This window comes from Scyliorhinus canicula, chromosome 1 (genome assembly GCF_902713615.1).
Source record: "Scyliorhinus canicula chromosome 1, sScyCan1.1, whole genome shotgun sequence".
Lineage (NCBI taxonomy): Eukaryota > Metazoa > Chordata > Chondrichthyes > Carcharhiniformes > Scyliorhinidae > Scyliorhinus > Scyliorhinus canicula.
In genome coordinates, this window is record NC_052146.1 from 132,546,064 (window position 1) to 132,569,631 (window position 23,568).

General features: G+C 48.0%; 1 protein-coding gene across 4 annotated transcripts in view; it reads left to right on the forward strand.

The window, feature by feature from the left end:
- The window catches only part of LOC119967526 (protein argonaute-1), a 175,913-nt gene that overhangs the window by 40,985 nt on the left and 111,360 nt on the right, over positions 1-23,568 (forward strand). The window contains exons 2-3 of one of the 4 annotated variants that reach the window (XM_038800199.1): positions 4,171-4,357; positions 13,061-13,181. In XM_038800199.1, coding sequence (XP_038656127.1) covers positions 4,171-4,357; positions 13,061-13,181 — 308 coding nt within the window. The remainder of the gene's footprint in view (positions 1-4,170; positions 4,358-13,060; positions 13,182-23,568) is intronic. The other 3 variants (XM_038800209.1, XM_038800218.1, XM_038800226.1) reach the window with 3 other exon arrangements.

Genomic DNA, 23,568 nt, shown 5'->3' on the forward strand with positions numbered 1-23,568 from the left:
AACAATAAATCTTGGGCCCATTTTCAGCAAATTTCGATGATGCCTAACAGAAGGCTCTCTTAACAGGATTGAGACAATTGTTGGTGTTCAAAGCAAAACAAAGACATTGCACCTCATGTCACTAATCCCACTTCATATACATTGAATTAAATGTTACAGTAAAATCTTTATTATCCGGCATGCATGAGGAATCTGATATTTACTGATGGAATGCAGCATGTACTGGTAGCATGAACTAATATGCAAGTACTCAGGAAGTACAAAAACAGCATTATTTTTACTTTGAATCGTCAACAGTGCATTAACATAAAACATAGAATAATGCAGTAAATATGTGCAGGTACAGGATAACTTCACGATTGCGTCCAGTTGGTAAAATAACTATTCGTAAAGGGAATATCAGAAATTCCAGTTGGTAGGCGGCACGGTGGTGCAGTGGTTAGCACTCTTGCCTATGGCGCTGAGGATCCTGGTTCGATCCCGTCCCCGGATCACACTCCGTGTGGAGTTTGCACATTCTCCCCGTGTGGGTCTCAACGCACAACCCAAAGATGTGCAGGGTAGGTGGATTGGCCATGCTAAATTGCCCCTTAATTGGAAAAGAATAATTGGGTACTCTAAATTTATTTTTAATAAAAAGAAATCCCAGTTGGTACAGTGCCAGATACCAATGTTTACCATCTATTTTATGTCTTTTGTCGAAAATATTGGCCTGTTGTGGGAAAATTTCCTGCTTACTTTGAATGACATCAAAGGATTCTCAGTCATTCTGAACAAGTAAGCAGAGCTTTACTTTGCTGTTTTTTTCATAGAATTTAAAGTGCAGAAAGAGGCCATTCAGCTCATCGAGTCTGCACCGGTCCTTGAAAAGAGCAACCCACCTAAGCCCACACCGCCACCCTATCCTAGTAACCCCACCTAACCTTTTTGGACACTTAAGGGGCAATTTAGTATGGCCAATCCACCTAACCTGCACATTTTTGGACTGTGGGAGGAAACCGGAGCACCCGGAGGAAACCCACCCAAACACTGGGAGAACGTGCAGACTCCGCACAGACAGTGACCCAAACCAGGAATCGAACCTGGGACCCTGGAGCTATGAAGCAACTGTGCTAACCATTGTGCTACCGTGGTGCCCCTTAACCAGTCTGCCAGCACAAATTACACAAAATTTAAAATATCATTGGGCTACCGTGCTAAATCTGTTATCATGGGATAAAATGATAAAATGTTAAAGTGCTGTGTTGGACTGTCTGCTTAGATTTTGCTCCAAGTCCTGATGTGAAGCTTGATCCGCCAACCTTTTGACTCCCATCGCTGCTAACAGAGAGAGAAAAGCTGGCATACTAAACTGTAGTCAAGATATATATATCTCAGAATTTTGAAGGTGAATTGCACCATTGCAATCTTCAACGTAGGATGTTTTTAAAGCTAAGAACGGACATTCCCCTCTGCATGAAATGGTGTCATTCAGTAATATTTCTGCCACATACTATTGAGATTACTGAAAACATCCATCAATTTTCAAATGATTTTTGCTCTACTCATGCAGTGGCGTTTTAAATCCCTTAATCATGGCGAGCCATTGGAGATCATTAAATTGAGTGGGATCAGTTCTAAGATAGAATGGAGGCAATTCAGTTTTGGGGTTGGAGTTTATGTAAAGTGAAGCTGGCAGGTTTGGATTGGTCAACTTGGAGGTATCTAATGCATTAATGAGGGCTTCAGTGGCTGAGGATTGTGGCGCACTATATATTAAAAGAGATTATCTTGGAGGCTTGAGATGTATGCACGGAGGGAGAACTGGAAATGATGTAAAGTAAAAGTAATGAATAACAAACATTAAAACATTGGTAAAATTGCTAAGAATTTTTGATAAAGGTTGGTAATAGAATTGCAGGAATGGTGAGTGCTAATCACAAGCCTTGATCCTATGTTTGCATTGAGCTAGTGAATTTCACTTGAATCTGCAGGAGTGATGCCACATTTTGCCCGAATAACACCAGGTTAGAGAGCAAAACATTTGGTTGAAGTTCTCACACCTGATTGGTCCTGATTAATACCTGCTGGAAGTGTTGTGGGTTCCTGGTTAATTTGGGCCACTTTTAATCTGACTGTCAAGTTTCATTATTAAAGGTTTTGAATTTTTTTAACTGGTTTTTGCTTTGTTTGATTTCATCGATGCATAATTTGAACTGCTAGTTTACACTTTTATTAAGCATATCCCATGTTCAGTTTATGTTGCATGTGTTCTGATTGCAGTTTTACTTGAAACTCATAAATCTATTGGGTTGATGGTCAGGGTTTGATGTGGTAACTTCAGATGAACGGGGCGAAGGAGCTGACCCAATCCATTCCTGGATGTGCCTCAAGCAGGGACTTTGTTCCAATTTATAACAGTGTGTCAGTACAATTTGAATGATTACAGCCTAATGGCCAAAATGTTTATGAAAAACTTGACATTTACGGCAATGTGAAATATTGCTTTTTCGAATTGGGATCATTGAAATGTGCAAGAATTTTCAAAATTGTCTTTACCTTATATACATTATATAAGCCAATTAGTTTTGGTCATTCCAGTGTTGCATTGTGATAACAAAAAATGCATCGGACAGGTCCAGTTAGATATTCTTTTGTACACTACTAAACTGGTGCACTGGATTTTTGAGGGTTTTGAACAGGATGTAGTGTTAGTGTGAAAAGGCTTTTGATACAGTGAATACAGATGGCGAGTGTTTGTATAGACACCAAACTTGATCTATCTCTGAATCAACACTGTTTCAAATGAGTTAAGATTTTTACACTGATTCCGTTGTCTGATATGTGTTCTTCCTGATTTATTGTTGCTGTTTTGGCTGTTGACCATTTTAGACAACAAGATGTATAGTTGCAATGACAAATTAATTCATTCTTTCAGGGGCAGCACGGTGGCACAGTGGTTAGCATTGCTGCCTACGGCGCTGAGGACCCGGGTTCGAATCCCGGCTCTGGGTCACTGTCCGTGAGGAGTTTGCACATTCTCCCCGTGTCTGCGTGGGTTTCACCCCCACAACCCAAAAGATGTGCAGGATAGGTGGATTGGCCAAGCTGAATGGGGCAGCAGGGTAGCATGGTGGTTAGCATAAATGCTTCACAGCTCCAGGGTCCCAGGTTCGATTCCCGGCTGGGTCACTGTCTGTGTGGAGTCTGCACGTCCTCCCCCTGTGTGCGTGGGTTTCCTCCGGGTGCTCCGGTTTCCTCCCACAGTCCAAAGATGTGCGGGTTAGGTGGATTGGCCATGCTAAATTGCCCGTAGTGTCCTAATAAAAGTAAGGTTAAGGGGGGGGGGTTGTTGGGTTACGGGTATAGGGTGGATACGTGGGTTTGACTAGGGTGATCATGGCTCGGCACAACATTGAGGGCCGAAGGGCCTGTTCTGTGCTGTACTGTTCTATGTTCTATGTTCTATGAATTGCCCCTTAATTGGAAAAAATAATTGGGTACTCTAAAATTAAAACATTAAAAAAAAAAAAAATTAATTCTTTCAGAGTAAAGAATCAAGCTATTTGACCCTTCATACCTGCTCTACCATGGACTAGATCATGGTTGACCTTCTAACCGGTGCCATCTTCTTGTACTGTTCCTGTATCCCAAAATGTCATTGCTATCATAATCTGGGTGGCACGGTAGCACAGTGGTTAGCACTGCTACTTCACAGCACCAAGGACCCGGGTTTGATTCCTTGCTTCAGTCACTGTCTGTGCAGAGTCTGCGTGGGTTTCCTCCGGGTGCTACAGTTTCCTCCCCCAAGTCCTGACTGACGTGCTTGTTAGATGAATTGGACATTCTGAATTCTCCCTCATTGCAGTGTTAATGTAAGCCTACTTGTGACACTAATAAAGATTATTATCTATCAATCTCTGCTTTGAACATATCGATAACTGAGCGTCCACAGCCCTCTGGGGGAGTTAACTTTCTGACTCGGTGTATCTACTAGTTTGCACTAATAGTATTAAAGAAATCACCAATGCCAGTTGGAAAACAGCCAATTAAATGCTTCTGTAGTAACGGGTTAAACTCACAAGTTTGATTTCCTTGTGTAATTGTGGTTTACTTGATAACATGCCTTCTATTTATAAGATATGTCTGCAAACTCAACACATTGTCAACTTTTCTTTCATATCTTTTCAGCAGCAGTTGGCCCATATGTGCCACCTCTGCAGCAAGTGTTCCAGGCACCACGACGACCTGGGATAGGAACAATAGGCAAGCCAATTAAACTACTAGCCAATTACTTCGAAGTCGATATTCCGAAAATCGATGTTTACCATTACGAGGTGGATATAAAGCCCGACAAATGCCCAAGGAGAGTAAACAGGTACCAGTCGGTCTATCCAATAATTCTACTGTGTAAAGACTATTAGCAGCTTTTGCACTTTTGGCGATGCAGGTTGCAGTCACTATTACATTAATATCTAATTCCCTTTGAGAACAATTTAAATTTGTTAAATGCCATGATATAAGCTCAAGTACATTTTATTGCAGTTATAATAACTCAAACAGAATTGTTTTGTAAAATAATCTTTAAAGGTTGTCCAGCAGTATAATAAATTGTCTCCTGGTCATACATTCACCATTTTTTCTCACATTTTTAAGCATTAACAGCGCACACAGCTTTCCAAATAATTAAATTCCAAGTTTTAGAACCTGAATCAGTTGTTTTTTCAACTTGCCTAGTATTTTGGAGTGATCGCTTAATAAAACGCAAGCCTAGTAGCCCCATAATCAAACTTGGAATTTCTCCCTCTACTGGTCATTTATGAACAACATTAATAGCAAGCGAAAAGACGTCAGTGTCTTTTCTTGAGCTCAAGATTCTGGCCAATGCCAAATGCACTTAAACACCAACATAACATTGGAATTAATGGCTTACAGTGGCATGATGTAAGAGGAGGATGCACACAAGGTGGCTCCTACTGGAAAGCTAATATCTTTGACCTCTTCTGGCGGCACAAACCATTTACTTTTCAAAGACCCTCGTAATTTAGAAAATAGAGCCTCTACCTTTCTGAGGTGCTCAGGAGAGACAACATGAAGAAGGATTTGAACCAAGATCCGTCGACGGATTCTGAAACCTCACAGGATTTTTCTGGAAGAAAGGTGGAGGGGTGGGTTCTCCCTTTCTGACCACACTATCAGCCGAAGATCGCGTTAGCATTTTGGTGAGCGAACTAGAGAAACACCGTCAAAATATGGCGCTAGATCTTAAAAGATCGATTGAATTAGCTGTGGCCCCCATTTGTTTGGAGCCACAATTAAAGGCATCGAGGCAGCATTAGCGGACAATAGTGATAAGATCATCTCTCTGGACGCAGATCTTACTTTGGTGGTCGAATGTAACGAGTCACTGAAGGCCAAACTGAGTGACCTGGAAATTAGATCCAGGAGGCACCACATTCACATTGTGGGGTTGCTGGAGGGCACAGAGGGCTACATCCCTAACTGAATGTTTTTCGGGCACGTTCTGCAAGATGGTGGGTGAGGGTGTATATACATACCCCCCCCCCCCCCCCCCCCCAGCTGGAATTAAATTTGGCCCATCACTCTCTCCAAACACGTTCTTCACTGGGCTCGTGGGCATCGAGGAATCAAATGGGAGGGTCACTCCATCAGGCTGTACCAAGATCTGAGTGCGGAGCTGGCAAAACGAAGAACTGCTTTTAACAGAGTGAAAGCCATCTTGTATAAAAATGGAGTCAGAATCAGAATGGTTGACCCAGCTCGCCTTTTGGTGACTGTTGGGGAAAAGGACAGCTTTTTTTAATGATATGCCGGAAGATGCGGGCCCTTTGAAAGCTCACATTGGGCACTGTTTAATCTATTTTATGGCCCTGTGGATGGGCACTCATATGTTTTTTCATATTTGGAGTTATGGTATGCTCACAACTCCTTTTGTTAAATTTGAGGGTTTTCTGTTATTCGGTCTAACTTTTTAAAATAAGTTTATTGTTCTCCTCTTTTCATCATTGATGTTGGACACGATAATCGGGAAGGCTGGTACAGGAATTGAACCGTGCTGCTGGCCTGCCTTGGTCTGCTTTCAAAGCCGATTGCCCCTTAATTGGAAAAAATGAATTGGATACTCTAAATTTATGTTAAAGAAAAACTATTGGTTTTGGGATAAGGTTTTTTTTACTGGTTCAATTTGGCGTTGTTGAGTTGAGTTGGGGGGGAGGGGGGGGGGTGGGTTGTGTTACTTTGCTGTCGGAGTCCATGGGTTCTCCTTTGTCGAGTCATCTGCCTTGGCTCGGGGGCCGTCTTAGGTGGATTTCTTTACCATTTCACTGTCCCTTGTTTGGTATCTTTCTTTGGGAATGGCTGATTCCAGATTAAGGAGTGGTGGGAGACTCCTAATTCGTTTTGACACCTGGAATGTTCAGAGTCTGAATGGCCCAGTAAAACATTCAAGGGCATTCACCCATCTTAGCCCATACTCCGATGATATTTTCTTGCAGGAAACCCACTTGCGTGTCAAGGACCAGACCACGCTGGGCAGGTTTTTCACTCCAGTTTTAATGGCAGGACCAGGGGGACGGCAATTTTAATAATGAGAGAGTTCAGTTCTCCTGTCAGATTATAGCTGCCCCCATTGGTCGTTGATTAATGTTTGTAGCTCCCTGGTGAACACTCTGATAGTCATGGTTGACGTTTATGCCCCTAACTGGGAAAACACAAATTTTATGAATTCTCTCTGAAACTCTCCCCAACCTTGACACGCACCAGCTGATTTTAAGAGGCGACCTGAACTGTGTTTTGGACACTAAATTGGATCGTTCCAAACCCAAATCTCTTGTCCCATCTGGGATGGCAGGGCTTTGTCCTCTTTATGGCACAGATGGCGGGGGGGGGGGGGTGCTGAAGACAACGAGGTTGAAGAAGCAGTGGCTGATGGACTCCTTGCTAGAGGTGGACTACCAATACTCGCTTGATCCTACTCCAGAGCTACCAGCAGACAGCAAAAAAGTACAGACCCAGCTGGTGTCCACTGGTAAAGCTGTTGGGTCAGTTACAGTGCTCCAGGGGTACCTTTTATTTTTTTGTTTTTTTAAATAAATTTCGAGTACCCAATTATTTTTTTCCAATTAAGGGACAATTTAGCGTGGCCAGTCCACCTAATCTGCACATCATTGGGTTGTGGGGGTGAAACCCACACAGACACGGGGAGAATATGCAAACTCCACACGGGCAGAATGCGCAAACTCCACACGGGCAGTGACCCAGGTCCGGGATTGAACCCGGGTCCTCAACGCTGTAGGCAACAATGCTAACCACTGTGCCACCGTGCTGCCTATGGGTACCTTTTATGAGCACGGGGAGAAGGCCAGTCATCTGGCTCATCAACTCAAGACGGCAAGCAGCCTCATATGAGATCCGTAGGATACACAACGAGGTCAGTAATCTTGTTTCCGCCTCTCTCCAGGCTAACTGGGGGGTAGTGGGGGGATGGAATCCTGGCGCTTTCTGCACCCAAACGATAAGGATTTTTTTTGTTTTTCCACATGTCCATCATGTGTGTTCCCGCATTGTTTATTTTACTTTTGTTGGGGCTCTCCTCCCTTCGTGGTCCAACTGGGTACTCATCAATTGTTATCTCCGACCAAGGCCCACACTTTGTCGACTACTGTTAGAGTCTGGCCCTGTGCAGTGTCCATCCTGGAGACTAGACACCATTCTGCGACACTCTTGTTCCTGCCCCTCTCCAGGTGAATGCAGCTTTTAGATCTTATTACTGTGACCTGTATAAGTCCGATCCCCTTGCAGATAAATTGATCATGGCTGACTTTTTGGGTGGCCTACTCATCCCAACTGTTGTGGGCAAAAGCTGTAGTTGGATTCTCCGTTCTGCCTGGACGAGATCTTAAAAGGTATTTGACTCATGCAACCTGGCAAGGCCCCGGGGCCTGATGGCTTCCCATTCGTGTTTTACGAAGAATTCTTGGAACAGCTTGTACCTTAATATTGGATATGTTCAATGACTCACTGTCTTGGGGTTCATTGCCCCCGACCCTCGCTCAAGCTTCTATTTTCTTGCTCCTTAAGGTGGGCAGGAACCCAGCCAAAAGCAGTTCAAAGCAATTGCATTTTTAAACGTGAACGTTAAGCTTCTGGCTAACTTCCTGCCGCTCTGGCTTCTGGCTCCTGCCTCCCGGGTATAATTTTAGAGGATAAAGCAGGCTTTATGAAGGGCTGACAGTTGTCGGCCAATATACTGCATCTTGTAAACGATATTCTTTCCCCGTGCCCAGCACCAAGCCTGAGGTCACAGTATCCCGATGCTGCAAAAAAATGTTTGATAAGGTGGAATGGGAATATCTGTTCGAATTCCTGGGAGAGTTGGATTTGTCTGTAATTTTGTCTCCTGGATTTGTTTGTTATATAATGCCCCTACTGTCAGCATTCGCACAAACACTCTACACTATCACTTCCCCTTGTGTAGGGGCACTAGACAGGGCTGCCTTCTTTCCCCAGTTCTGTTTGCCTTCCTGTTCTCCCCATGTCTGCGTGGGTTTCCTCCAGATGCTCCGGCATCCTTCCACAAGTCCAAAGACATGCAGTTGAGATGGATTGGCCACGCTAAATTGCCCCTTGCTGTCCAAAAAAAAAGTTTAGGTGGGGTTACTGGGTTACAAGGATTGGGTGGAGGTAGGGGCTTAAATAGGGTGTTCTTTCCAAGGGCCGGTGCAGACATGTTGGGCCATTTTTTAAGGGCAGCACGGTAGCAAAGGGCAGCACGGTAGCATTATGGATAGCACAAATGCTTCACAGTTCCAGGGTCCCAGGTTCGAATCCCGGCTTGGGTCACTGTGTGGAGTCTGCACGTTCTCCCCGTGTGTGCGTGGGTTTCCTCCGGGTGCTCCGGTTTCCTCCCACAGTCCAAAGATGTGCAGGTTAGGTGGATTGGCTGTGATAAATTGCCCTTAGGGTCCAAATTGCCCTTAGTGTTAGGTGGGGTTATTGGGTTATGGGGATAGGGTGGAGGTATGGGCTTGGGTAGTGTGCTCTTTCCAAGAGCCGGTGCAGATTCGATGGGCCGAATGGCCTCCTTCTGCACTGTAAATTCTATGGGAAAAAAAAGGATTTGGAAACAGTTTTGGCAGCACTTTCGGCTCTTTTCCCTGTCTTCTGGAACAATCACCTCTTATCTTCTGGTTTGGACCCTTCATTTAAATCTTGGAAGGCAAAGGGACTTCAACATTTTGGGGACCTATTTGTCGAGGGGAGATTCTCCAGTTTTGGGGAGCTGGCTGACAAATTTCAGTTGCCCAATTCTAGTTTCTTTCATTATTTTCAGATTTGTGACTTTTCTAGTAAGGTTTTTCCTTCATTTCCTTTCGTCCTGCCTTCCTCCCTGCTGAAGAAGATTTTATCATTGGCTCAACCTGGCGAGCGGTCGATCTCCGAACTGTATGGCTATATTCTTTCGTCGGACCTGCCTCATTGGATGCGTGAGGGCAAGGTGGGAGAGGGAGCTGTGTACTGTGCTTACACATGAGGATTGGAGGGAAGCCTTCTACAGGGTCAACTCCATGTCCTCTTGTGCCTGGTTAAGTTTGATTCAGTTCAAAGTGTTACACAGGACGCACTTGACCAAGCCGGAGATGAGTGGGTTTTTCCTAAATGGAGAGGACAGATGTGATTGCTGTTCGCTTGCCCCAGCTAACAATGCATGTAGGTGTTTGTCTTGCCTCAAACTTGCCAGCTTCTGAGTTTCCATTTTCAACACTATGTCGAAGATTCTTCGGGTGGTTCTCGTGCCACGTCCATTGGTAGTCATTTTTGGGGTCTCACTCTCACCGGCGTTTCACTCTGGGGTGGGGACGAATGTTATCGCCTTTGCCTCACTGGTAGCCCGGAGGCGAATATTGCTGAGCTGGAGGTCTCTCATCCCACCCAGTGCTTCTGCCTGACTGGCCAATTTAATGACTTTACTGCACTTAGAAAAAAATAAATATACCATCAGGCAGTCAGTGGAGAAGTTGTACCTGAAATGGCAACCTTTTATTTCCTTTTAAGGATCTAGACACAGTCAGCTGTTAGGAGATTTTGTTATAATATTTAAGTTTTAGTTTGTGTTGTTTTTTTTTATAATTTTTTAAAAACTTTGTACCTTTGCATCTTCATTGGTTGATTGTTATATTGTTATTATAAAACTTCAATAAATATACTTTAAAAAAAATTGGAATTGATGTATGTATTATCGTTCCCTGTTCATGTAAAATTCAACAAATGTATTTGAAAATTTATTCCCTGATGGCAGCATATCATGTTTGTTTATTTTGAGGATTAGAAAAATATAATAAGAATAGTAATTTATTCAAGAAACATGTTTGTTGCCAAAAGGCTGCGCTGAAGTATAATCTGCATCAGAAAATTAATATAAAGGCTGAGTAATCATGTTTAAAAACATGGAAACATGTGGCAACAATGCAGCAACAAATATAGACAAATTCAGCAGCTAACCGGGAACTGATGGGTGGGGTATTAAAATAATAATTGAATTAAAATTGCAAACCAACATCTACACCATTCCTACATTATAGGCATTGAAGTATGTACATATTTACAATGTGCAGGGGTAGAGGGCAAAGGCACTAAATCATAACGTTTGTCTGGAAAGGTAGTATAGACACAATGGACTCAATGGCCTCCTTTTGCACATAACATTTCTGTAATTCTGAGATTTCATCATTTAAGTACTTCATAGAGGACCCAAACAATGCAGGGAATAGGGCTACATTGATTTTATGTAAAATAAATATACTTAATATTAGATTTTTTTGAGGTTTTCTGTAAAGGAAATTGGAGAAATAACGTTCAGCAATAAGTTTGGAAATTGAGGAGTCTAGCCGCTTCGAAGAGGATTAAGAATAGTTAAAGATGCTGTAGTGGAACTGAAATTATTCAATTTAATTGAATGGTGCTTCATGTCAGTAGCGATATAAATGTATTTGTAATCTGTTGGTGTTGGTATCTAAAAAAAAATCTCCTTATTAACAGTGCTACACTTTAAAAACTGGCTGATTAGAAACTGGTTTTAGCAGTTTAAAAATGTCTGGTGGAGCTGTGCCTAACAGCATTTAACACCAAGCCATAGAGATATTCGACCAAAAGCTTTTGCTAATAATCTTTATTGTTGTCACAAATAGGGCAGCACGGTGGCGCAGTGGTTAGCATTGCTGCCTCACGGCGCGAGGTCCCAGGTTCGATCCCGACTCAGGATCACTGTCCGTGTGGAGTTTACACATTTTCCCCGTGTTTGCGTGGGTTTCACCCCCACAACCCAAAGATGAGTAGGGTAGGTGGATTGGCCTCGCTAAATTGCCCCTTAATTGGAAAAAAGTAATTGGGTACTCTAAATTTGAAAAAAAAATTATTGTCACAGATAGGCTTACATTAACACTGCAATCAAAACTCATAGAATTTACAGTGCAGAAGGAGGCAATTCGGCCCATCGAGCCTGCACCGGCCCTTGGAAAGAGCACACTACTTAAGCTCTCACCTCCACCCTATCCCCAGAACCCAGTAACCCCACCTAACCTTTTTGGACACTGAGGGCAATTTAGCATGGTCAATCTACAGTGACCAAAGCCGGGAATCGAACCTGGGGCCTTGGAGCTGTGAAGCAACTGTGCTAACCACTGCCCTACAGAGCTCCAATTTAAATCAAATATGAAAGTTTAGTCTAAAAATCACAAGTGTAGGAAATTCAGAAAATAATGTGGTTACTTTTGGGGGGGAAGGTGGTTTATCTTGCAATACTAATAATTTTGCACTTTCTTGTAACTAAATCAATCTATACCAGATGAATCTGCCACTTTTCAAATTAACAATAAAACACCCATTGCTATTCAGTGATTGCTATTATCCCACTTCCTGCGGTGTGATGTTATCTCTCTTGTCACAGATACCCAGGATGACATATATGGTGCTAATAGGAACACAAGTTCTAGCAACAGTGGATCTTAGAATCCTAGAATCTCTACAATGTAGAAGGGAGGCCATTTGGCTGATTGCGTCTGCACCCACCCTCTGAACGAGCACCCTACCTAGGCCACTCACCTGCCCTTCCACTGCAATACCACCTAACCTTCTTGGACACTAGGGAGAAATTTAGCATGGCCAATCACCTAACCTGCGCATCCAGGGGCTGGTTTAGCACAGGGCTAAATTGCTGGCTTTGAAAGCAGACCAAGGCAGGCCAGCAGCACGGTTCAATTCCCGTACCAGCCTCCCCGAACAGGCGCCGAAATGTGGCGACTAGGGGCTTTTCACAGTAACTTCATTTGAAGCCTACTTATGACAATAAGTGATTTTCATTTCATTTTCATTTTCATCTTTGGACTGTGGAAGGAAACCAGAGCACCCTGAGAAAACCCAGGGAGAACATGCAAACTCCACACAGTCAACCAAGGTCAGAATCGAACCTGGGTCCCTGCCACTGAGAGGCAGCGCTGCTAACCACTGTGCCACCATGCTGCAAGTCACAAGTCTGCTTCACACACATTCTGCTTTGAGGGGCAGCACGGTAGCACAGTGGGTAGCACTGTTGCTTCATAGCTCCGGGGTCCCAGGTTCAATTCCCGGCTTGGGGCACTGTCTGTGTGGAGTCTGCACGTTCTCCCCGTGTCTACTTGGGTTTCCTCCTGGTGCTCTGGTTTCTTCCCACAAGGCCCGAAAGACGTGCTGTTACCTAACTTGGACATCATGAATTCTCCTTCTGTGTACCCGAACAGGCGCCGGAATGTGGCGACTAAGGGCTTTTCACAGTAACTTCATTGCAGTGTTAATGTAAGCCTACTTGTGATAATAAAGATTATTATTAAGTGTAGTCCCTAAATCTTACAGTCGCTATAACAAATGAAAATCTCTCATTGCCAAAATGTGCCTCCAGTTAATACAGTTTGACCATTTTGCTTTTTTAAATTGGATTGAGGTTCAAAAAAGCATGTGCTGAATGAAGAGGAAGACTATTAAAATTGACCTAGACCTTTTTGAATTTTCTCAAATGTCTATTTTGCAGGGAAGTGGTGGAATACATGGTTCAACATTTCAAACCTCAGATCTTTGGAGACAGGAAGCCAGTGTATGATGGGAAAAAGAATATTTATACAGCAACATTACTGCCTATTGGCCAGGATCGGGTATGAGAAAATGGTGCTAATCACTTGTTGGGGAATAACGTCTTTCATCTTGACCTACAAATGGGAACTCAATATTTGTTTTGAATTTGAGAAAATAAAGTCCCAAAATTGCCTCGTAGAACTTGAGCTTTTAAAAATTGCAAAGTCTTGTGTTTTGATTTCTTTTTTAAAAAATAATTTTTATTAATGTTTTCACAAAATATAAACAACAAAACAATATTAACAAAACAACCATGCTAAAAACCCAAGAACAACAACCACCCAACTACAAAAGCAACTACTAAAACACAAAAAAAAAGCAAACAACGAAAAGGAAAGAGATAACACCCACCACATCCAACAAACCCATGTACACAATTCTCCCTCCCACCGAACCAAACCCCCCGGGTTGCTGCTGCTGCCGGCCTATTTCCCTACCGTTCCGCCAGGAAGTCCAGGAAAGGCTGCCACCGCCTAAAGAACCCCTGTACTGATCCCCTCAGGGCAAATTTCACCTTCTCCAATTTGATGAACCCCGCCATATCATTGATCCAGGCCTCCATGCTTGGGGGCCTCGCATCCTTCCATTGAAGCAAGATCCTCCACCGGGCTACTAGGGACGCAAAGGCCAGAACACCGGCCTCTTTCGCCTCCTGCACTCCTGGCTCCACTGCAACCCCAAAAATTGCGAGTCCCCAGCCTGGCTTGACCCTGGATCCCACCACCCTCGACACCGTCCTTGCTACCCCCTTCCAAAATTCCCCAACGCTGGGCATGCGCAAAACATATGGGCGTGGTTCACTGGGCTCCCCGAGCACCTAGCGCACCTGTCTTTGTCCCCGAAAAACCTACTCATCCTCGTCCCAGTCATTTGGGCCCTATGCAGCACCTTGAACTGTATCAGGCTAAGCCTCGCACAGGAAGAGGAGGAATTCACACTTTCCAGGGCATCCGCCCACGTCCCCCCCCTCAATCTCCTCACCCAGCTCCTCTTCCCATTTACCCTTCAGCTCCTCCACCGAGGCCTCGCCTACCTCCTGCATTACACGGTATGCGTCCGAAATCCAACTCCTCCAACCCACACCCCCGAGAGCACCCTGTCCCGTACCCCACGTGGGGGCAGCAGAGGGAACCCCTCCACCTGCCGCCTGGCAAACGCCCTAACCTGCATGTTCCCTGGGGGGATCCCAAACATCCCCTCTAACTCCCCCAGGCTCGCGAACCTCCCATCCACAAACATGTCCCTCAACCTCCGAATACCTACCCTGTGCCAGCCCAGAAATCCGCCATCGATGCTCCCTGGAACAAACCGGTGGTTCCCCCGTATCGGGGACTCCATCGAGTCCCCCCTACGCCGTCTCCGTTGCCCCCAAATTTTGAGGGTAGCTGCCACCACCGGGCTCGTGGTATACCTCGTTGGAGGGAGCGGCAACGGCGCCGTTACCAGCGCCTCCAGGCTCGTGTCCACACAGGACGCCATCTCCATCCTCTTCCATGCTGCCCCTTCCCCATCCATTACCCACTTACACACCATCGCTGCGTTGGCAGCCCAATAGTACCCACAGAGGTTGGGCAGCCCCAGCCCCCCCCCCCCCCCCCCCCCCCCCATCCCTGCCCCACTCCAAGAACACCCTTCTCACCCTTGGAGTCCCATGCGCCCATACAAATCCCGTAATACTCCTGTTAACTCTCCTAAAAAAGGCCTTCGGGATAAGGATGGGAAGGCACTGGAACAGGAACTAAAACCTCGGGAGCACCGTCATCTTGACGGACTGCACCCTACCCGCCAGTGACAGCGGTAACATATCCCACCTTTTGAACTCCTCCTCCATTTGCTCCACCAATCATGTGAGGTTGAGCTTATGCAGGGACCCCCAGCTCCTAGCCACCTGGACTCCCAGGTACCTAAAGCTCCTCCCTGCCTGCTTCTGTGGGAGCCTACCAATCCCCTCCTCCTGATCCCCCGGGTGCACCACGAACAGCTCGCTCTTACCCAGGTTGAGCCTATACCCAGAAAAGCCCCCAAATTCGCTGAGAATCCTCATCACCTCCGGCATTCCCCCCACCGGGTCCGCCACATACAGCAACAGGTCGTCCACATAAAGCGACATTCGATGCTCCTCCCCACCCCGCACCAGGCCCCTCCAGTTCCCCAACTCCCTCAACGCCATGGCCAGGGGCTCAATTGCCAACGCAAAGAGCAAGGGGGACAGGGGACACCCCTGTCTCGTCCCCCGGTGCAGCCGAAAGTACTCCGACCTCCTCCTATTCGTGGCTACACTCGCCATCGGGGCCTCATAGAGCAGCCTCACCCAACGGACAAACCCCTCCCCAAACCCAAACCTCTCCAACACCTCCCACAGATACCCACACTCAACCCTATCAAAGGCCTTCTCCGCATCTAATGCCACCACTATCTCCGCCTCCCCTTCCACAGCCGGCATCATAATGACATTGAGAAGCCTTCGTATGTTGGTATTCAACTGCCTTCCCTTTACAAACCCCGTCTGGTCCTCGTGAATGACACCCGGCACACAATCCTCTATTCTTGTAGCTAAGATCTTTGCCAACAGCTTGGCATCTACATTTAGCAGCGAGATCGGCCTCTACGACCCACACTGCAGAGGGTCTTTGTCCCGCTTAAGGATCAAGGAAATCAGCGCCCGTGACATAGTTGGGGGCAAAGCCCTCCCCTCCCTTGCCTCGTTAAAGGTCCGAACCAACAGGGGGCCCAACAGGTCCGCATACATTTAATAAAATTCGGCCGGAAACTCATCCGGCCCCGGCGCCTTCCCCGACTGCATGCTCCCTATCCCTTTAACCAGCTCCTCCAGCTCAATCGCCGCCCCCAGTCCCTCCACCTGCCCCTCCTCCACCGTCGGAAATCGCAGCCTGTCCAAGAAACGCCCCATTCCTCTCTCTCCCCCCCCCCCCCCCCCCCCCCCCCCCGGGTACAATTCCCCATAAAAGTCCCTAAAGACCCCATTAACGTCTACCCCCCTCCGCACCACCTTCCCATCTCTGTCCTTCACTCTCCCAATCTCCCTGGCCGCGTCTCGCTTTCCGAGCTGGTGTGCCAGCATCCTACTCGTCTTCTCCCCGTATTCATACACCGCTCCCTGTGCTTTCCACTGAGCTTCCGCCTTTCTGGTGGTCAGTAGATCGAACCTGGCCTGAAAGCTACGCCGCTCCCCCAGCAATCCCTCCTCCGGAGCCTCCGCATATCTCCTATCCACCCTCACCATCCCCCCTACCAATCTCTCCCTCTCCCTCTGCTCTCCCATTTCCCTATGCTCTCCCATCTCCCTATGGGTTCGGATGGAAATCAACTCCCCTCTAATCACCGCCTTCAATGCCTCCCAGACCATCCCCACTCGGACCTCCCCGTTATTGTTGGCCTCAAGGTACCTCTTGATACACCCCCGAACCCTCCCGGCCACCACCTCGTCTGCCAGCAGCCCCACCTCCAAGCGCCAGAGCAGACGTTGGTCCTCTCCCTCCCCCAGCCCGAGGTCCACCCGGTGCGGGGCATGATCCGAAATGGCTATGGCAGAGTATTCAGCATCCTCCACCCTCGAAACCAGCCCCCTGCTCAGGACAAAAAAATCAATTCTGGAATCGGCCTTGTGCACGTGGGAGAAAAACGAGTACTCCCTGGCCCTTGGCCTCGCAAACCTCCAGGGATCCACCCCTCCCATCTGATCCATAAACCCCCTCAACACCTTAGCCGCCGCCGGCCTCCTACCCGTCCGGGACCTGGATCGATCCAATGGGGGATCCAGCACCGTGTTGAAGTCCCCCCCCCATGATCAGGCCCCCCGCCTCCAGATCTGGAATGCGGCCTAACATGCGCCGCATAAACCCCGCATCGTCCCAGTTTGGGGCGTAAACATTCACCAGCACAACCTGCTCCCCCTGCAGCTTACCACTCACCATCACATACCTCCCGCCACTGTCAGCCACCACATTTAACGCCTCAAACGACACCTTCTTTCCCACCAGGATCGCCAACCCCCGATTCTTCTCATCCAGCCCTGAATGAAATACTTGGCCCACCCACCCCTTCTTCAGTCGAACCTGGTCCGCCACCTTCAGGTGCGTCTCTTGGAGCATGGCCACATCCACCTTCAGCCCCTTCAAGTGCGTAAACACCCGGGCCCACTTGACCGGCCCGTTCAGCCCCCTCACATTCCAGGTTATCAGCCGGATCAGAGGGCTCCCTGCCCCCCTCCCTTGTCGACCTAGCCATAACCCATCCCCTGCCCGCCACTGTCCAGCGCCCCCCGCTTGGCCTGTTCCCCACGGCGGCAATTCCCCCCCCCCCCCAGCACCCCCTGCATACTGCAGCTCCTTCGTGGCCATTTCAGCAGCAACCCGGTACCCCCCCCAGGCTAGGACCCCTCCTAGCCGCGCCCCCCCCTCCATAGCACTCCCGTGAGCCAGCCAACTTCAGCTGACCCCGGCGACTCCCGCCACACCTCCGACCCCTCCCCATGTGGGGCTACTCCTCCTCCTCCGTGCCCATCAGCAGGCCCTCCTCCTCACCCCCCCCCCCCCCCCCGCTCTTGCGCGGGAAAATAACAACCAGCGAAGGCCTGCGCTTCTCAGCCCCAACCCCGCCCCCATCACCCCGCAGCGTGGGAAACCAGAGGAAAGCCCGCCCTTTCGCCCTGCCCAACCCCGCCTCCTCTAGGGCAACTCCCATTGCCGGTCCCCACTACCAGCTCCTCGCACTCCCAGTTTACCTCCCTGCCCGAACCCGTCCACCAGACCCAGACAAAAAGACATCGCCCCACCCACCCTAAAGCCAACACACATCCTGCATGAAACAGAGAACCCCCCCTCCAAAGAAAAAATTAGACACAGTTGCATTTATATACAAAACCCCCATCCCTGACCCTCAGTTTGAGTCCAATTTCTCGGCCTGCACAAAGGCCCACGCCTCCTCCGGGGACTCAAAATAATGATGACGGCCCTTGTAGGTTACCCACAGACGCCCTGGCTGCAACATGCCAAACTTCACACTCTGTGGAGCACCGCCTTCGTCCGGTTGTACCCGGCCCTCTGCTTAGCCACCTCCGCACTCCAGTCCTGGAAGATCCGCACCACTGTGTTCTCCCACTTGCTGCTCCGCTCCTTCTTGGCCCACCGAAATACGCACTCCCGGTCAGCGAACCGGTGGAACCGCACCAGCACTGCCCGCGGCGGCTCATTCGGCTTGGGCCTCCTGGCCAGTGTTCTGTGGGCCCCCTCCAGCTCCAGGGGCCCCGGAAGGACCCAGCTCCCATCAGCGAGTTCAGCAAAATGACCACATAGGCCGCCAGGTCCGACCCCTCCGTGAGGCCCAGGATCCGTAAATTTTTCCGCCTCGACCGGTTGTCCAGCTCCTCGAACCGCTCCTGCCACTTTTTATGGAGCGCCTCGTGCGTCTCCACCTTCCACGCGAGGGCCGCGGCCTCATCCTCCCTTTCGGAGGCCTGCTGCTGCAGCTCCCGGATTGCGGCCCCCTGGGCTATCTGAGTCTACAGCAGCTTACCGGTGGTAGCCTTCAGCGACTCCAGCAGCTCCACCTTCAGCTCCTGGAAGCAGCGCCGAAGAGTCTCCTGCTGCTCCTGCGCCCACTGCCTCCACACCTCGAGGGCTCTGACGGCTGCCATTTTGTTTCCCTTCCCCCGCTTTTCCAGGGGCGCTGCCACCGCTTTTCTGCTCACCCCACTCCTGATCCGGACCATAGAACCCTGGGGATCTACTGCAGACCCTTTCCCACATCGGGAATCGTCGAAAAAGCTCCGTTGGGGGCCCTGAAAAGAGTCCCAAAGTCCGTTTCTAGCGGGAGCTGCCGAACGTGCGGCTTAGCTCCGCATAGCCGCAACCGGAATGTGTTTTGATTTCTGATGTGTACTCGGGTAGCTGATATAGGGATAGTTCACGCAATTGGTTTTTCCAGCCTGGCGCATAGAAAAAAATAATCAGGAGGAGTTCATTCTGCTGCTCTAATATCCATGAAAAACTGGCTGGCTGTTCTTTTCTTCGGACTTCCGCTAAATGTATCCTCCACCGAGGTGGAATAGCAGTGATGTAGTTTTGCAGGGGTCTACCTCGTCCAAGAGTCTGCTGTCCTTGTGTAATCTCAGGACAGCAACTAATTGGAAGAACCATCACAGCAGAACCTGATTACACTTGCACCTAGTATTCACAGCATTTACAATATTAACAAAGCACTGCAGTGTGATTAAGAGTAAAAGCTCTGATAATTGTGTTAACTTCCCCCACCTCCACTGATACTGAAGTGAATGGCTAATGGCTGGACTGACAAACTCAACAGCTTGAATTTATACAGCATCTTTAACTTGGGAAAACATCCCAAAACACATCATAAAAGTGAAGTCAAACAGATCAAATCAAATTGACAGTTGAGCTTGCATGGCTCAGTGTGACAAAGTGTAATGTAGCCCAACTGAGCTATTCTCGATGACAGAATTTATATCATTAGTGGGTTCTAGTCTTATCCATCCTGTTGTAGCTTGAGAATCTCTTGCATGACTTCTTGTATTTCCACCGTCCCTGCACTATTATCTCTGGCGTTCTCCCTCTTTTCTCCCCTCCCGTTTATCTTTGCTCTCTTGACAAGACCTGCAAAAAATTACTTCAGTTTCCACATATATGTTGACACTCTCAGCTATAGTTTGTCATTACCTTTTCTCAACGCGATCTCTGCCTCAACCACAATTCCTTCAATTCTGTGTTTTCTCCAGTTAAACTATATGAAGGTTGAACCCATTGTTTTCCATCCACACAACAAACTCCATTCCATCACCAACAATTCCATACCCCTCTCACATTGTTTCCAACCTGAACTGAGCTTCTAACTCCACATCTCCCCTATTAAAAAGACTGCCAACTTCCATCAACTATCTTCACTCCACCTCTGCTTATCTGCTATTGAAACCCTCATCACTGTTTTTGTTATCGCCAGACATGACTATTTCATTGCTGTCCCACTCAGCCTCCCATCTTAGCACTGCTGCCTCACAGCGGCAGGGACACAGATTAAGTTCCGGTTTTGGGTGACTGTGTGGAGTCTGTGCATTCTCCCATTGTCTGTGGGTTTCCTCCAGCTGCTCTGACTTCCTCCCACAGTTCAAAGATATGCAATTTAGGTGGATTGGCCATGCTAAATTGCCCCTTAGTGTCCAAGGATGTGTAGGTCAGGTGGGGTTACAGGGATAGAGTGGGGGAGTGGGCCGAGGTAGGGTGCTCTTTCAGAGGGTTAGTCAGGCCTGATGGGCCAAATGGCATCCTTCTGCGCTGTAGGAATCCCATGATTCTGTCTTCAACTTCCATAAATTTGAAGTCATCCCAGCCAGGGCTGCGTTATCAAAACCTGTACCAAGTCCGTTCACTCACTGCCCAAGAGCTTACTGACCTACATTGTTACAGTTCACCAATGCCTTCATTAAAATTCCCAGCTCTGTGTCAAATTCCTCGATGTCTTTTACCCTCCCTATCTCTCTAACCTCCTCCAACCCTATAACTGTCCAAGAATTCTACATTCTTTGAATGGTTTCTCTGCATCCTTCATCCCATCGTTGACCGTAGCTGCCCATGTCCTATGCTCTGAAAGTAACTCCCTATATCCCTCTGCATCGCTCCTTCTTTAAGCAAGCCTCCTATCCTGGTTCCTTCTTTGGTCTGCAGGCAGTCTTTGCCTGATTTTCTTACGATGAAACCCTGCGGTAATTCTTTCGTGTTAAAGGCGCACAGGTTATTGCTGTAGATAACAACTTGATTCAATTTTATTTATTTATTTATTTATTTATTTATTTATTTTTTAAAATATAATTTTTATTGGAATTTTTTACAGAAAATATAAAACATAACGACAAACAATGAAATGCAACAAAATAACCCATAATAACTGTAACACCCCCAGACCATATGTATCCCATCCCCCCACCCCCCAACCCCAATGAACAACAAAAGAACTTAAAAATAAATTAAAATTAAATAAACAAACATAGTCATTGTCTGCCCCCCCCCCCCTTTCCCTCCCCCTTCCCCCCTCCCCCCCGGGTTGCTGCTGCTACTGTCCCTGTACCCTATCGTTTAGCCAGAAAGTCGAGAAAAGGTTGCCACCGCCTAAAGAACCCTTGTACCGACCCTCTCAGGGCGAATTTGACCTTCCCGAGCTTAATGAAACCCGCCATGTCATTGATCCAGGTCTCCACGCTTGGGGGCCTCGCATCCTTCCATTGTAGCAAGATCCTTCGCCGGGCTACTAGGGACGCAAAGGCCAGCACACCGGCCTCTTTCGCCTCCTGCACTCTCGGCTCCACCCCAACCCCAAAAATCGCGAGTCCCCATCCTGGCTTGACCCTGGATCCCACCACCCTCGACACCGTCCTCGCCACCCCCTTCCAGAACTCCTCCAGTGCCGGGCATGCCCAGAACATATGGGCATGGTTCGCTGGACTCCCCGAGCACCTGACACACCTGTCTTCACCCCCAAAGAACCTACTCATCCTCGTCCCAGTCATGTGGGCCCGGTGCAGCACCTTGAATTGGATGAGGCTAAGCCGCGCACACGAGGAGGAAGAATTAACCCTCTCCAGAGCATCAGCCCATGACCCGTCTTCGATCTGTTCCCCCAGTTCCCCCTCCCACTTAGCTTTCAGCTCCTCTACTGATGCCTCCTCCGCCTCCTGCATAACCTTGTAGATATCAGATATCTTCCCCTCTCCGAACCAGACCCCCGAAAGCACCCTGTCGCTCACCCCCCTCGCAGGAAGCGAAGGGAATCCCTCCACCTGCCGCCTAGCAAATGCCTTTACCTGCAGATACCTGAACATGTTCCCCGGGGGGAGCCCAAATTTCTCCTCCAACTTCCCCAGGCTCGCAAACCTCCCATCAATAAACAGGTCCCTCAGCTGTCTGATGCCCGCTCTGTGCCGACTCTGAAATCCCCCATCAATGTTCCCCGGGACGAACCTATGGTTCCCCCTTAACAGCGCCTCCATCGAGCCCCCCACTTCTCCCCTATGTCGCCTCCACTGCCCCCAAATCTTGAGGGTAGCCGCCACCACCGGACTCGTGGTATACCTCGTAGGAGGGAGCGGCCACGGCGCCGTTACCAGGGCCCCCAGGCTTGTATCTCCACAGGACGCCCTCTCCATCCGTTTCCATGCTGCCCCCTCCCCCTCCATTATCCACTTGCGCACCATCGACACATTGGCCGCCCAATAATACCCCGAGAGATTGGGTAACGCCAGCCCCCCCCCCATCTCTACCCCGCTCCAAGAAGACCCTCTTCAACTTGATTCAATTTTTCAAAGAGGTGACCAGGAATGCAGATGAGGACAATGCTTTAGACGTAGTCTACTTGGATTTCAGCAAGGCATTTGATAAGGTCCCACTTGGGAGATTGATAGCCCATGGGATTCAAGGAAATTTGGCAAATTGGTTCCAGAATTGACAGAGTAGCAAGAACCAGTGAGTGATGGTCGAAGGGTGTTTTTCTGACTGGAAGCCTGTGTCCATTGGGGTTCTGCAGGGATCATTGTCGGGGCCCTTGATGTTGGTGGTTTATATAAATTATTTCAACATGAATGTAGGAGGGTTGATTAATACGTTCGCGGATGGGGGGCACGTGGCGCAGTTGTTAGCACTGGGACAATGGCGCTGATGACCCGGGTTTGAATCCCAGCCCTGGGTCATTGTCTGTGAGGAGTTTGCGCATTCTCCCCGTGTCTGCATGGGTTTCACCCCCACAACCCAAAGATGTGCTGGTTAGATGGATTGGCCACGCTAAATTGCCCCTTAATTGGAAAAGAAAAATAATTGGGTACTCTAAATGTACAAAAAAAAATAAGCTCGCAGATGAAACGAAAATTGGTGGTGTGGTAAATAGTGAAAAGGATAGCCTTAGATTATAGAAGGATATAGAGGGGCTGGTCAGGATGGGCTGAGCAGTGACAAATGGAATTAAATCCGGATAAGTATAAGGTGATATACTTGGGCTGGATGAACAAGGCAAGGGAATACATGATAAATGGCAGGACCCTGGGAAGCACTGCGGATCAGAGGGACCTTGGTGTGCATCTACACCGATCTCTTAAGGTAGCAGGGCAAATGAATAAAGTAGTTAAGAAGGCATATGGTATACTTGCCTTTATTAAAATAGCAAATAGTTTAAGAGCAGGCAGGATATGCTGGAGCTGTATAAAACATTGGTTAGGCCACAGCTTGAATATTGTGTGCAATTCTGGAATCCACATTATAGGAGGGATGTGATAGCACTTGAAAGGGTGCCGAGGAGACTTATCAGGATGTTGCCTGCGCTGACGAGTTAGTTATGAAGAGCGATTGGATAGACTGGGATTGTTTTCATTGGAGCAGAGGGGACTGGGGG